Here is a 12694-nt window from a genome sequence, read left to right as displayed (position 1 = left end):
TCATGTTGACACATCCTGGCTGCCCCACCCACCCCCCCTCTCCCTCCAGGATGGATTTTTCCTCCATTTTGAGGTGCATGTTCTTAGCAAAGTCCCCTCTTCATCACACCCCAAAACAGTTGGGCCAGCCCAAGAAACGGTGCTGCCCAAAGGGAAGGACAAGCTGGCCTCCACACAAAACTCTTCCCGTTTGCTTTTACGAAAACTGGCTGGCTCCGGCAGTTCAAATCTTCCTTCAGTGCTGGCAGTGGGCTAGCATCCCCCACCCCATCTGAGGGCAGCAAGTGATCTTAGATGCACACCCAGCTTTGTTCCCTAACACCAGGCAGCCACTCCCCACCTCTGCACCAGCATCTGCTGCCTGAGACAGCTCCCTCATTCTGCCTAATGGTAGAGCCGGCCCTGTCACTGCTCCATCTTCCCCTTTGAGCTACAGCCAAGCCTCCAAAGAAACCAGATTCCTGCCCTTGCCCCCAACCCATAAGACTTATGGAGAGACCTGATGTTCGCCCATTGGTTCCCCTTTACTGGGGACCACCCATCCCATCATCTGGTGGGGCCCTACCATAGACAGTGACAGCAGCAGGGGAGCTGCGGCGACGGGCCACAATGTTTTTGGCCACGCAGGTATAGTTGCCCGTGTCCGCCAGGCGGGCCTGTTTCACCACCAGGCTGTGCTCCAGCGTGATGTAGAAGTTGGGGTCCAGTGCTGGGTCCACAAGGTCTTCGTTGTGCAGCCACTCAACCTTGGGGAGACACAAGCCACACATGGGGCAGGAGGATTGGGTCAGGCCGCGTAGCCTTTAAGGACACTGTGACTGCAACGCGTCTCAGAAGAAAACACATTCTGGCACTGACCTAGTGAGGGACAGAGATTGACAGGCCACTCAGCACCAGTGCAGCCCAGGGAGGCTCCGAAATGTGCGTTAATGAGCTCTGCAGAGAGACAGGCCGGTGTCAATCAAGTGGCTGCAATGAGGGTGAGGGCGAATGGGCTGCCACGAACACAACCTAGATCGTCTGCAGGAACTGCAGGGTGGCAAAGCCAACACTGGTGAGATGCGGGTTCCAACGTCGGGTGGTCCCCATGAAGTGGTTTGGTTTGGTTTTGTGCTACTGGTGGGCTTCCTCAACCGTTCTCCCCAATGGCTCCCTCAGTACTGCCCAGGATTAAGCATGCAGGGCCAGTACTCACTTCAGCTGGTGGGATCCCCTCTGGAGGGCGGCAAGGCAACACAATTCCCTGCTCAATGGAGACCTCTTTGGCCAGGGGCTCCTGCTCGAAATTCTTCCGCAGATCTAGAAAGAAGAGAGGCTTAGAGCGCTGTCAAGATGACATCGAAGACCCCCCCCCCCCCGGTCATACTAGGCCACAGCCTTGTCTGCTCCCTGCCAACATGAGCGGCCAATTGATCGTAGTAGATTCAGACATGAAAGAACAGGCTCTGATTTTCAGCTGTAGGTGGGGGGAATGACAATGAGGCTCTAGGAGAGGGACGATGGGTGGCTTGAAGTCCTAGAGGGGTCCCCTGAGCAGACAGGATGGTAAGCAGGGCGCCACTCACAAGCAATGCGCACGTAGGCCTTTTGACTCTTGGTGGTGCCAGACGTGCTCCAGGCGACACACTGGCACCAGTACTCTTCCAAGCCAAAGATCTTCTCCACCTGTTGCCGTGAGATGTCGATCCGCACTTCCATGAGGGGCAGGCCTGCCAAAACACCAGGGGGCAAAGAGGCAAAGGTGGAAAGCAGGGAAGGGGGGGAGAGATCAGTGGGTGGAGGAGCTCTACATGCATGGGTGTCACAATTCTGTGGAAGTGCAGTAAGTGTGCAGAACGCTGCTGTGTTCAGTTTCCAGAGAACCTCAAGTATCATGAGAAAATGGGGGGGGGGACCCAAATATGTCTCTGGCTCTGAATGTTGCAAATATATGCTCAGAAGCGTGTGAGAAATCTCTAGTGAAATCTCAGGAGACCACAGCAGCCAAAGAAACACAAAAGCCATGCTAACAGTGTAAATAGGAGGCCTCCTAACTCCAGGTCAGCAGTGGGACAGGAGCCGAGCGTCGGCCCTGCAGCCATAAAAACAAGATTCCTCTGCTGCCCTTTGATGCCCCACCCCTTCCAGCACTCACCCGTGGTTTTGTTCATGCTGCGCTGTATGATGTGGTCGCCCTGGTGCACCCACTCGCCATTGCACTTGAAGTAGATCTGGGTGGCAGGCGTGGCCTTGCAGGCCAACGTCACCGGTTTGTTTTTGACAATGTAAACATCCTCCGGTTCCAGCAGGAAGTGAGGGAGCAGGTCAGAGGAAGAGCCAGGCAAAGGGATGGGCACCGTGGCACTCTGCTGGGCACCTGGGCAGAGAGGAGAGGGGGTTAGAAACTGGCACAACTAGCAACCACAACATTCACAGAGGCCATGAGGAGTCAGGCTTCCACAATGGGCTTTGCGTAGGTGGATTTCATTCCAAACCTCAAGGTTAAATCAGTACATGCAAAACGCCTTTGCTCTGCTGGCCACCAAACCCCGCAGTCCTCTAAGATCAAACTTCTTCAGTTAAAGGGCAAGGCTTCAACTCTCCTTCACTGTAATCAGAGCAGCAGCAGCTCTTTGGGGATCTCGGCTAATTACACAGTTAATTGGTCTGTAACATTAATGAAAGCAACTGCAGCAAGAGCTCTCAGCCATGCTGCTGTCCCCACAGCCAACTCAGATGGCCATGTTCTCAGTCCTGCTGCATCCAACCAAACATCACTGGGGGTAAGGGCCAACAGAATGCGCCCCCCCCCCAGGTACTTTCTCTTTATTGGACAAGTGTATGCTCCGGCAAGTGTCAAAAGCTCACCACCATTTGACATTTACCAGTAACTCTTTTAAGAGTTTAAGAGGCCGGTGGGAGATGTCAGAAAACACTTTCAGAGGAGTAAGTTAAGAGCATTACAATGCCACATGATACATCATCCCACGCTTGTGTATTAACAGGGATAATCAGAGGCGATAGTTCTAGATACTGACTTCAACAGGAATGCACACTTACAGATGGTGTGGTAGTTGGAAGCTGCCTTATACTGAGTCAGACCACTAGGTCATCTAGTTCAAAACTGCCTACACTCTCCCAGCCCCAGGTAGAGATGCCAGTGACTTAACCCAGGGCCTTCTGCATGTGAAGCAGGTGCTGATTGATTGTGTGTAGGTTTGTTTTACTTCCTGACTGTTCACAATATGGAATAACTTTTGGTTATGCCTGACGCTACTAACAATTGTGATACTTGGCTGTGTGCATGTTCCCAAGCAAAATACTAGCAATGCCCTTTGGCTTTAACCTACAATCACCCCCCATCTCATCTCATTGCTTTGTTAATACTGTTCCTGGATGAACTTGGGGTTCCTTCTTAAATTTAAACTTGAGTCTAAAAACACCCTTTTAGTTTCTTACTGGGACAAGTGGGCAGCCCGTGATGTATGGACAGAAACAGTGCTCAGGTTTAAACTCCCTCCTCTATGCCTTAAATTCAGCTTCCTACACCTGAGGAACGGGAAGCCCAATCTGGTGATCAGCTCAGATAAAACCAATTATTAGATGTAGCTCACATTGCTCCAGATATGGAGAGCTAGAACCCTCCGCCTTCTGTCTCACTAGAGCCAACCCACATAGCCTCCAATATGTGTTAGGTAAAAATCTTCACAATGTTTGCACTTGCTTCCCATTTGTCACTGGCCTGTGTTGAGCTGGGATAGCACAAATGAGGTTAAAGCGATGCGATTTTGCAGTAAAATATCACATTGCTGGCTGTCCTGGGAATGGGGTGGGCTAGAATGACGCTGATAACACTTTTTTAAAAAAAAATACATAAATGCTAACATAGAGATTACAAGCCACTTCAGTGGGGGGGGGGGGTCAGCACACAGTTTGTCTGACACTTAAGGATTCTGGAACCTTTCCCTTCAAAATGTCAATTGCCCTATCATCTAAAATGTATATGCAAATGCTTAAAACACTACATTTTCTTCTGCTTCGCCCACATGCCTGGATGCTACAATTCCAGAATTTCTGAAGCACAAGTGTTTGCTGAGGATGGTTCCAGACTCATTCACAAAACATGAAAGCCAGTAGTGCTCACCAGCCAAACACATACATGGGGAGAATGTGGCGGCAACTAGCAGACACAACGGGGAAATGCCAATAGGTACACTTGCCTGTGATAGTAAAAGGTAAAGGGACCCCTGACCATCAGGTCCAGTCGTGTCCGACTCTGGGGTTGCGGCGCTCATCTCGCTCTATAGGCCGAGGGAGCCGGCGTTTGTCCGTAGACAGCTTCCGGGTCATGTGGCCAGCATGACAAAGCTGCTTCTGGCGAACCAGGGCAGCGCACGGAAACGCCGTTTACCTTCCCGCTGGAGCGGTCCCTATTTATCTACTTGCACTTTGACGTGCTTTCGAACTGCTAGGTGGGCAGGAGCTGGGACCAAGCAACGGGAGCTCACCCCGTGGCAGGGATTCGAACTGCCGACCTTCTGATCGGCAAGCCCTAGGCTCAGTGGTTTAACCCACAGCGCCACCTGGGTCCCTTGGTTGCCTGTGATATATACAACCAAATTACTCCCCAAACAGCCTGTCCCATCTCATGTGCCACTGAGCCCTTATCCCTGGACCCTAATGCGAGGCCCTGGTTCTTCTCCCGGTCCTTCCTATTTGCTGAGATTTGTGTCACGGTGTCGTCTTCCCCCCCCAACCTCCCGCCATGACAGGCGTCCACAGCTGGGGCTGCTGACAGCAGGCTCTCCCCCCCCTTCCCGCCCTCGTCCCCGCCGCCGCCTCCACCGGGGCTAATCCATCACGGCCGGAAATGCCGCACGGCGCGCGCCCAGTGAACCTGCGCCGATCCCTCATGTCTGCATTTAACTGCTAATGAAAAAGAAATGTAGTGTGACCAATAAGGGACATAGCTCACTTCTCCGGGGGCCTCGTCTCGTCATGCCACGCTGAGCTGATCCCGCTCCCTCCCCTCCGCCTCCCAGCCGCGCTTTCGCCGGGCCTCGAGGCGCCTCTTTCCGCAAGGGCAGCGCCACCGCAGGCAACCCCGAGGCCTCCTCCAGCTCCGGCCCCGTGGCCCGTGCGGGGAGGGCGGCGAAGGCCTGCTCGCGGAGGCAAACAGGCCGCGGCGAAATGGAGGCCCCGCGCTGCTCCTCTGGCAGGCAGCAGGAGCAGGATTTCGGCGAGCCTGAGCAAAACACGCGGGGACTTCCCGTGGCCGCTTCTCTAGCCCCTTTCGGACGGGCCCCCTTCCTAGCAGCTGGCGCTTCTCCTCGCCGGGCCCTTCTGCATCCCATTTCAAGAGCCCCCTCGGAAGCTCTGCCATTGCTGCTGCTGCTGCTCCCTTCCTCCTCAGCAGGAAGGGCCGGTTTAGCGCAGCGCAGGCTTCCGCACCTCTTAGGGTTGCGCGCAAGAAGATGGGATTTTCACTCCTGCAGCATTACAATGATGAGATAAGCGGCAGCCGCCCAAGTGCCGTCTTGTACTGCACACCACCACTGAAGACTGCTACAGGGGTGTCCTGTCCTCCTCGGCACCTGACTTCTTCCTTTACTCATCTTTCCGTCCCACCCGTTGCAGTGCACATTTACAGCACATGACTTCCCCCAAAGAAGCCTAAGAACGGTAGTTTCCCTCCTCACCGAGCTACCGTTCCAAGCAACCTTAACAAACTATGATTACCGATAGTCTTTACTTGGACTTCGTGATTTTAACCCACGTGCAACTGGTCATCTTCTACGTGCCTTTTTATAGTTTTGTTTTTCATCTTTTAATTTCCGTCTGCTGTTATAACCGTTCTCTCTCGTTTTATATACATTATAAAATGAAATAATTACTTTAAAACTTTGCAAACAAATGTATGTTGTGGATCCGCCCTTAGATTCACCCTCTTCCCCACTTGCTTCTTTACTCCATGGCCCCAGGCCAGTCTGCTGCTTTCCTCCTCCCCTGGTCCAACTCGTGCCTTAAGGATCTGCAGCGGCATGATCAACAACTACCATCACCACCACTACCGTACCTCCTAAGCTTCCTGGTGTATCTAGATTTATTTGTAATATGCAGGTAGTTCCCATGCCTTAATTGACCTACCCTTTGCTACCTCTCATCCACACACCAAATTGGATAGGAGCAGTTTCAGTGCATTGTGCTCCCACTCTGCTCTTTTCGCAGGCATGTGATGTGCCAGTTCCTGCGCCTTAATTATTTCAAATTTGAGCTGTTGGTTTTGGGGTGGGGTGGTCGGTGAAATGTTATAACGTTGTTTTATCTTTGTTGTTCTAAAATTTTGCAAGTTTTAGAATTGTTGTGTGTCACCTAAAGATCATTTGGCATTAGTCAACTAGCAAACAAAATAATAAAGCAATATTATTCCCAACTCTTTGCACATACACCTGATCACTGTATGTTACTTTTTATGTTTTGCCCCATAAGGAGAGTAGCAATTCCAAGAGAGGACCATCTTTTCAGAATCGGTCCCCCTTAAACGGGGGACGGGACTGCTAGAAATCTGATCAAAGTCTTTCTGCTATCACATCTTCTTTGACCCTTAGACCAGAGAAGCCCAGGTTCAAATCCCTATGTATGACACTAAGTTACTGGCTGACCTGGACAAGTTGTTATCTCTTGGCCTAACCTACCTCACAGGGTTGTTGTGAGAACCTGCGTATGACACCCTGAACTCCTGGGTGAAAAGAATCATAGAATCATAGAGTTGGAAGAGACCACAAGGGCCATCCAGTCCAACCCCCTGCCAAGCAGGAAACACCATCAAAGCATTCCTGACAGATGGCTGTCAAGCCTCCACTTAAAGACCTCCAAAGAAGGAGACTCCACCACACTCCTTGGCAGCAAATTCCACTGTCGAACAGCTCTTACTGTCAGGAAGTTATTCCTAATGTTTAGGTGGAATCTTCTTTCTTGTAGTTTGAATCCATTGCTCCGTGTCCGCTTCTCTGGAGCAGCAGAAAACAACCTTTCTCCCTCCTCTATATGACATCCTTTGATATATTTGAACATGGCTATCATATCACCCCTTAACCTCTTCTCCAGGCTAAACATACCCAGCTCCCTAAGCCGTTCCTCATAAGGCATCGTTTCCAGGCCTTTGACCATTTTGGGATAAATCTATAATAAGCAAAAATAACAAGAATCTATTTGGTCATTATGCATCCAAGAATCTTGTGAGGTAGTCATTTTTAAAATTTCCATTGGGCAGATCATGAACTGAGGCCAAGGAATAACAACTTGCTTATGACTGGAGAGAGAGAAAGAGAATCTGCAGCTGAGTGGGACCCTAAGACAGCTCAGGTCTCTCAGTCCAATACACTATACACTGCAAGCTTAAATCAATATGATCAATTGATCAATAAACAAAAGCTTTAATTGAAGATTAGCATTAATTGGTGGGGCTGAGATATGCATTCTCCTTTCCTACTGACATGGAAGCAGGGATCTTTCTGCCCTCCCTCCAGCAGAAGAGAGGGAGGTGCAAAGGGAGTAGTGGAACAGGAATGATGCTGGCTCAATTGCTGCACCCCCTCTTGCCGTGTGGATAGTTTCAAAGGACAGTTTTCATCTCTGAATGAAGACCTGCAAAGTGCACATGCAATACACAGCCGCATCAGCATACTAGCTCCTTTCTCCCTGCAGCAAAGCTGATTAAAAAGAACCTTCAATATGTTTTTTTTTTCTGAAGGACCAACCTCCTTCCATATGGTTCTCCCTGCATGCTCTGGTCATCACCTGACACACTGCTCCAGATTCATTGACTCTGTGAAGCAAACAGCTTAGCTGCCGCACATGGGGCTTTTTCTTCAGTGACACTCACCCTGTGGAACGCCCTGCCAGCTGAGATCAGTCAGGCCCTGGCACTCTTATTTGTTTGTTTTTTTTGCAATTATTTACCACCTTTCTGCCAAGGCCCCCAAGGTGCTATAATAATGTTTTCAGCAGTTGGTGAAACTTGGATCTTCATAAATACTATGTGATTTAATTGATATTGCTACTTGCAGTTTGACTGCTGTTCCCAGAATTTTTTTTTTTATTCTATGTTATTCATCGGTCTCATAATGACAGTCATTATTTTTGGCTTATTATATTAACACGGGGTTTATTATTCTTGCTGTTTTGAATGAGTGTGTATATGATATTTGTTTGCTTGATTTCATTAGCTGACTTGATTTCCTATGGTGGGGTATAAGTTTTATAAATAAAATTCTTCCAGTCCATATCCAAAACGAGCATTTCAGGGTAAAACCTCCATAGCTAAGCCTTTCTACCTACTGCTAATAGTACAGTGGTACCTTGGTTCTCAAATGGTTTTGTTGTTGAAAAAATTGGCTCTTGAACGCCGCAAACTCAGAAGTAAGTGTTCCGGTTTGCGAACGCTTTTCGGAAACCAAACGTCCGTCGCGGCTTCCACTTGAGTGCAGGAGGCTCCTGCAGCCAATCAGAAGCCATGCCTTGGTTTTCAAATGGTTTCGGGAGTCAAATGGACTCCTGGAAAGGATTAAGTTCGAGAACGAAGGTACCATTGTAATCACAAAAAATGATAGTGCACAGCTAATATCAGTGCCAATGCATTCCTATAATTTGGGTCTTTAGCATGGATGAGATTTGAATTCCCCCTCCAAAGCCACGTTGGCTGTAGGGTGTTGCTGTCTTAGGGATTACTTGGTAGACAAGCGAAACTGAAGAGAAATACATTTCCCCCTCTAATTATACATAGCAGTAGTTTTGTTTATTGAACTGAAATTTCTTGCATGTTTAAAAGAAACAACATCCTTCCTTCACTTGCCCTTAAGAGGGTCCTAGATTGACATTTTGTTTATGTGAGAGTCTATTTAATCACTCTGATTGTAAGCCAATGAATCACACGGGTACACACACACGTTTCAGTGCTGACCTGGAACAGACATACCATCAAATCATGCACTCAATTTCTACACCACACACTTACAAGGACGATCTCTTTGTACATTTTGCCCATCTCTCTGTTCATATCTGGAATGGTTATTTTCATGCCCAGATGCATAAAACATGTACCGTTATTGCAAAAAGAGAGCCAATTAGTTGCCAGTAGCTGCCTATCTCATCCTCCTGCCTCTTGACTGGGCAATCTCCTTGTCCCCGATTGGTTGCGGCTACCTGGATGTGACTGAAATGAGACAGGGCCCTTCCCCAAGGCAATGCAGCTACAGCACTCAAAGTGAATGTTCAATAATGCCATTGGCTAGACTGGGGGCAGGGGTTGTTGTTTTCTGTCAGGATCCCCGAGGCCCTTTCTTCCGGCTGTATAAAGCAGAGTTTCACAGGTGCGTTACTCCAGATCATAGGAATATAGGAAACAGGATTATACCAGGTCAGACTCTTTGTTCATTGACTGGCATCAGCTTTCCAAGGAATGGCTTTCCCCATCACCTGCTACCGGATCTTCACCACTGGACTAAGACTTTAGCTGAAGCAGATCCCAAAGGATGCCCTAGCCATCACTTTTTAAAAGTCTTGCTATGCAGACATTAAATTCCTGCCTCATTTATTCCCCCCACTCCCTGCTTGGCCTCCAGAATCAGCTTGCTTCAGTCTGCTGCATGGCGGATTCTTCCACCTGGATTGAAACTGGGATCTTCTATGTACAAAACATGGGCTCTGCCACTGAGTCACGGCCCCCAGTGATGGGTGCATGAACACTTCATTCCCAGTGTCCTGAACCGATGCCATCATGGAGAGGCACCAAATGGCGGCGGCTGCTTTGGCTTCTACACACTCTGGATGATTGGGCTGCCTATCTGGCGCATCTCAGGAGAAGAGGCATTTGAAACCCAGAGGGAGAGAAGAGTTAAGGCACATCATGGAAGGCAAGAGAATGTGGGGAGGGGGGGAACCCTGAAGCTCCCTTCCCCCAGCCTCAGGGACTGGGCTCTCCTTCCAACAACAGCTAATAAAGCGGACTCCTAAATAAGCATTTGATTAACAAATGCTAAAGCGGCGATTGTGTCACTGCGCGGAGCTGTAATTGCTGCTGATAATTGGCTGCTTAGAATTTAATAAGCAATTAAACAGAATGGAATGCAGGGGAATTAACGCCGAGCCTGCTCCCCGCCCGCTCCCCGCCCACCTGCACACTTTCCACCTGCTCCCCACATATACCCCCTTCCCCACATGCTCCACACCCACCCGTTTGCCTCCCACAAAGCCCCCCACATATCCAGTCCTCGTCTGTGGGCTTCCCACATGCACCCCTCATGCCAAAATTCCCACTTGCGCCAGAAGGGATTGGAAGCCTGATAGTGGAGTGATTTCCCTCACACTCCTGTCAGGCTTCCAAGATTTTCGATCCACCTACATGCTTCCTACAGGTTCTCCTTGCCAGACTTTTCGCATGTTCAATGCAAATATCCCTGGACTCACTTGCCTGTCTCCCAGTGGCTCATGACTTCCTGAGCTCCCTTCACGCTCCGCCCCAAGCACCTCTCGGACTCCTGGCATTCGGCCTAAAAGCACATGAGGTGAGCACCTTGCTGCAGCCAAGCAGTTCTGGCTTTGATCAGTGCCTGGAAGGGAGACTCCTCTGGGAACCCAAAGTATGCCACCTTGGTTTCCATCATGGAACGGAAGGAAGGTGGGACATAAATGCAAAATAAACCAGTGCATCCTTCGCATACACAACTGTTGTGCTTGCATTTCTTTTATGTCCTGTTCTCACCTGCAAATTTCAGAATGTGCACACATTCACTATATGCCTTCATATGACACCCCCCATGCCCCACCAAGACACCTCCAGCTCTTGAATACCTTGCAGGCATCACTGTACTTCTTGAATTTGCTGGACCCCCTTAATGATCATGTGGCTATTCCTTGGGGCTTCTGCACTAAAATATGTGCTAGACTGGATTGACTTCTCAGTTCTTCAGAAGTCCGTTTCAAAGTGCCCGTCCTTTCAAAAGCAGCTTCTGGAGACTCAACAATCAGCTGGTTGTCAGATGTCCTGAAGCTCTTTCAAAGTGCAGCTTGAGAGAGTCCTTTGATAGGGACTTCTGAAGACCCCCGTAGGCAAAAAAGGTTACCTGCCATCACTGATAGGTGATTCTTCCCGTCTGTCCAACTTGGCCAGAGAGGGTTTGGGGAGATACCGGTATCTCCTTCAGTACCCCTGGGCTAAAAGGTTGGGCTAGGACTGGGAAGACCCTGGCTCACACATCCTCATTTGCCAGGCAGGTCGCAGGGTAATCTCTTGCTCAGCTTAGCCTCAGGGGCGGGTGGTGGAGGGGAAGAGAACCAAATATGTCACCTGGAGCTCTTTGGAGGAAAGGTAGGATATAAAAAAATTAATAGGCAGCTAAACTGTTGCTAGAAGCAACTAACTAGATGTAAATGGGAATCTACCCCAAGCATAATGATGAGACTGAAGAGAGCTATAAACAATCTGAAGACAGCTATAAAGAGGGAAGCCGCCACAAAAATATAATATTTGTACTTGTCCTCGGGTTCTTAACCAGCCTGTTATATCAGACTGAGGTCTATCTAGTCCAGCATTCTTTGTCTAAAAATGCTCAGAGCAGCTTTTACATAGGCAGCTTCCTTTGAAGAAAAGAGCCCTAGAGACTTGTGATGTTGTAATCATTATTTTTTACTTACTAATCTGTAAAGGCTGAATGGGTATTACAGGGCCACAGAAGCAAGTCCACAGTGCAAGTAGTACCAGTCCCAAAGCGAAAGCAAAGTCATTCTTAAAACACAAGATGACCCCGCCAGGTCTTCCTTCACACACACACTGCCAGGTAAAAACTAGTTTCTGCTGAAGATCTAACTCCAGGTACATTTCAGGTGCTTGGAACAAAGGGCTTTGAGACAAACTGATGTTACTTCCCATTTGTCCACCATCAGTGACCAGGCCATACTAAAGCCCCCCCAAAGATGGGCCCCATCTCCATTTTGCATGGTTCATTAGCCCTTGCCTCTGCAACCATTTTGTGTCCATCACCCATTCCATTCCATTGCATTGCATTCAAAGCCAAACCTCTATGTAGACTTCGAAAATCCATATCTAAATGATGTCAAAATTAGCAGATCCACTGACATATGCCAACAGTTCTTCTGGCGGCAGAAGAAGAAGAAGAAGAAGAAGAGATGGTTTTGTGAGACTGAATCCAGAGGATGGTGATTTTGCAAGTAGCACACAGTTATAACTGTGGCCCCCAGCAAACAGTTATTCCCTTGGAGGGAAGGAAAGAATCTCATTGTCTAGAAATAAGCTTCTACTCCACAGCTCAGCCCCATGGATCCCACTGAGCTGTCACCTCAAACTCACTCTCACCTGGGCTCTGCAAAGGGAAGAGATTTTCCAGAATCTTCTGGCAACCCCTAGAATTACAGCTAGAGGGAATGAGAGAAAGTCTTGCAACCCCCTAGTCTAGCGTGGGCAAGAAAGAAGACAGAGAACCCCATCCATTGGAGGAAGAGCTAAATGTTAGAGCTTTGGAGGGGGAGGGTCTGACTCACAATGGAAATATAACAACAAAACCTTCCGTCAAATGTGCAGATAAGAAGCTCTGGCTTATTTGAGTGATGCATGCCAAGAGGGTAAGAATTGTTTATTAAACCTTTTGACAGCAGAAAAAACCATCATGGCTAAGGCAAGGAAGTCTCTTTCGCTGCC

The 12694-nt window shown here is 49.0% G+C and overlaps 1 protein-coding gene across 3 annotated transcripts in view; it reads right to left on the bottom strand.

Annotated features, from left to right (window-relative positions):
- The window catches only part of UNC5A (unc-5 netrin receptor A), an 86349-nt gene that overhangs the window by 14313 nt on the left and 59342 nt on the right, over nt 1-12694 (bottom strand). For 2 of the 3 annotated variants that reach the window (XM_033140426.1, XM_033140428.1), the window contains exons 2-5: nt 2135-2356; nt 1566-1709; nt 1196-1299; nt 566-746 (exon numbers count right to left, since the gene is read on the bottom strand). In XM_033140426.1, coding sequence (XP_032996317.1) covers nt 566-746; nt 1196-1299; nt 1566-1709; nt 2135-2356 — 651 coding nt within the window. Of the gene's footprint in view, nt 1-565; nt 747-1195; nt 1300-1565; nt 1710-2134; nt 2357-4954; nt 5088-12694 lie in introns of those variants that run through there. The other variant, XM_033140427.1, reaches the window with a different exon arrangement.

The sequence above is a fragment of the Lacerta agilis genome, chromosome 2, assembly GCF_009819535.1.
Source record: "Lacerta agilis isolate rLacAgi1 chromosome 2, rLacAgi1.pri, whole genome shotgun sequence".
NCBI lineage: Eukaryota > Metazoa > Chordata > Lepidosauria > Squamata > Lacertidae > Lacerta > Lacerta agilis.
This window is presented reverse-complemented; position numbering and strand designations above follow the sequence as displayed.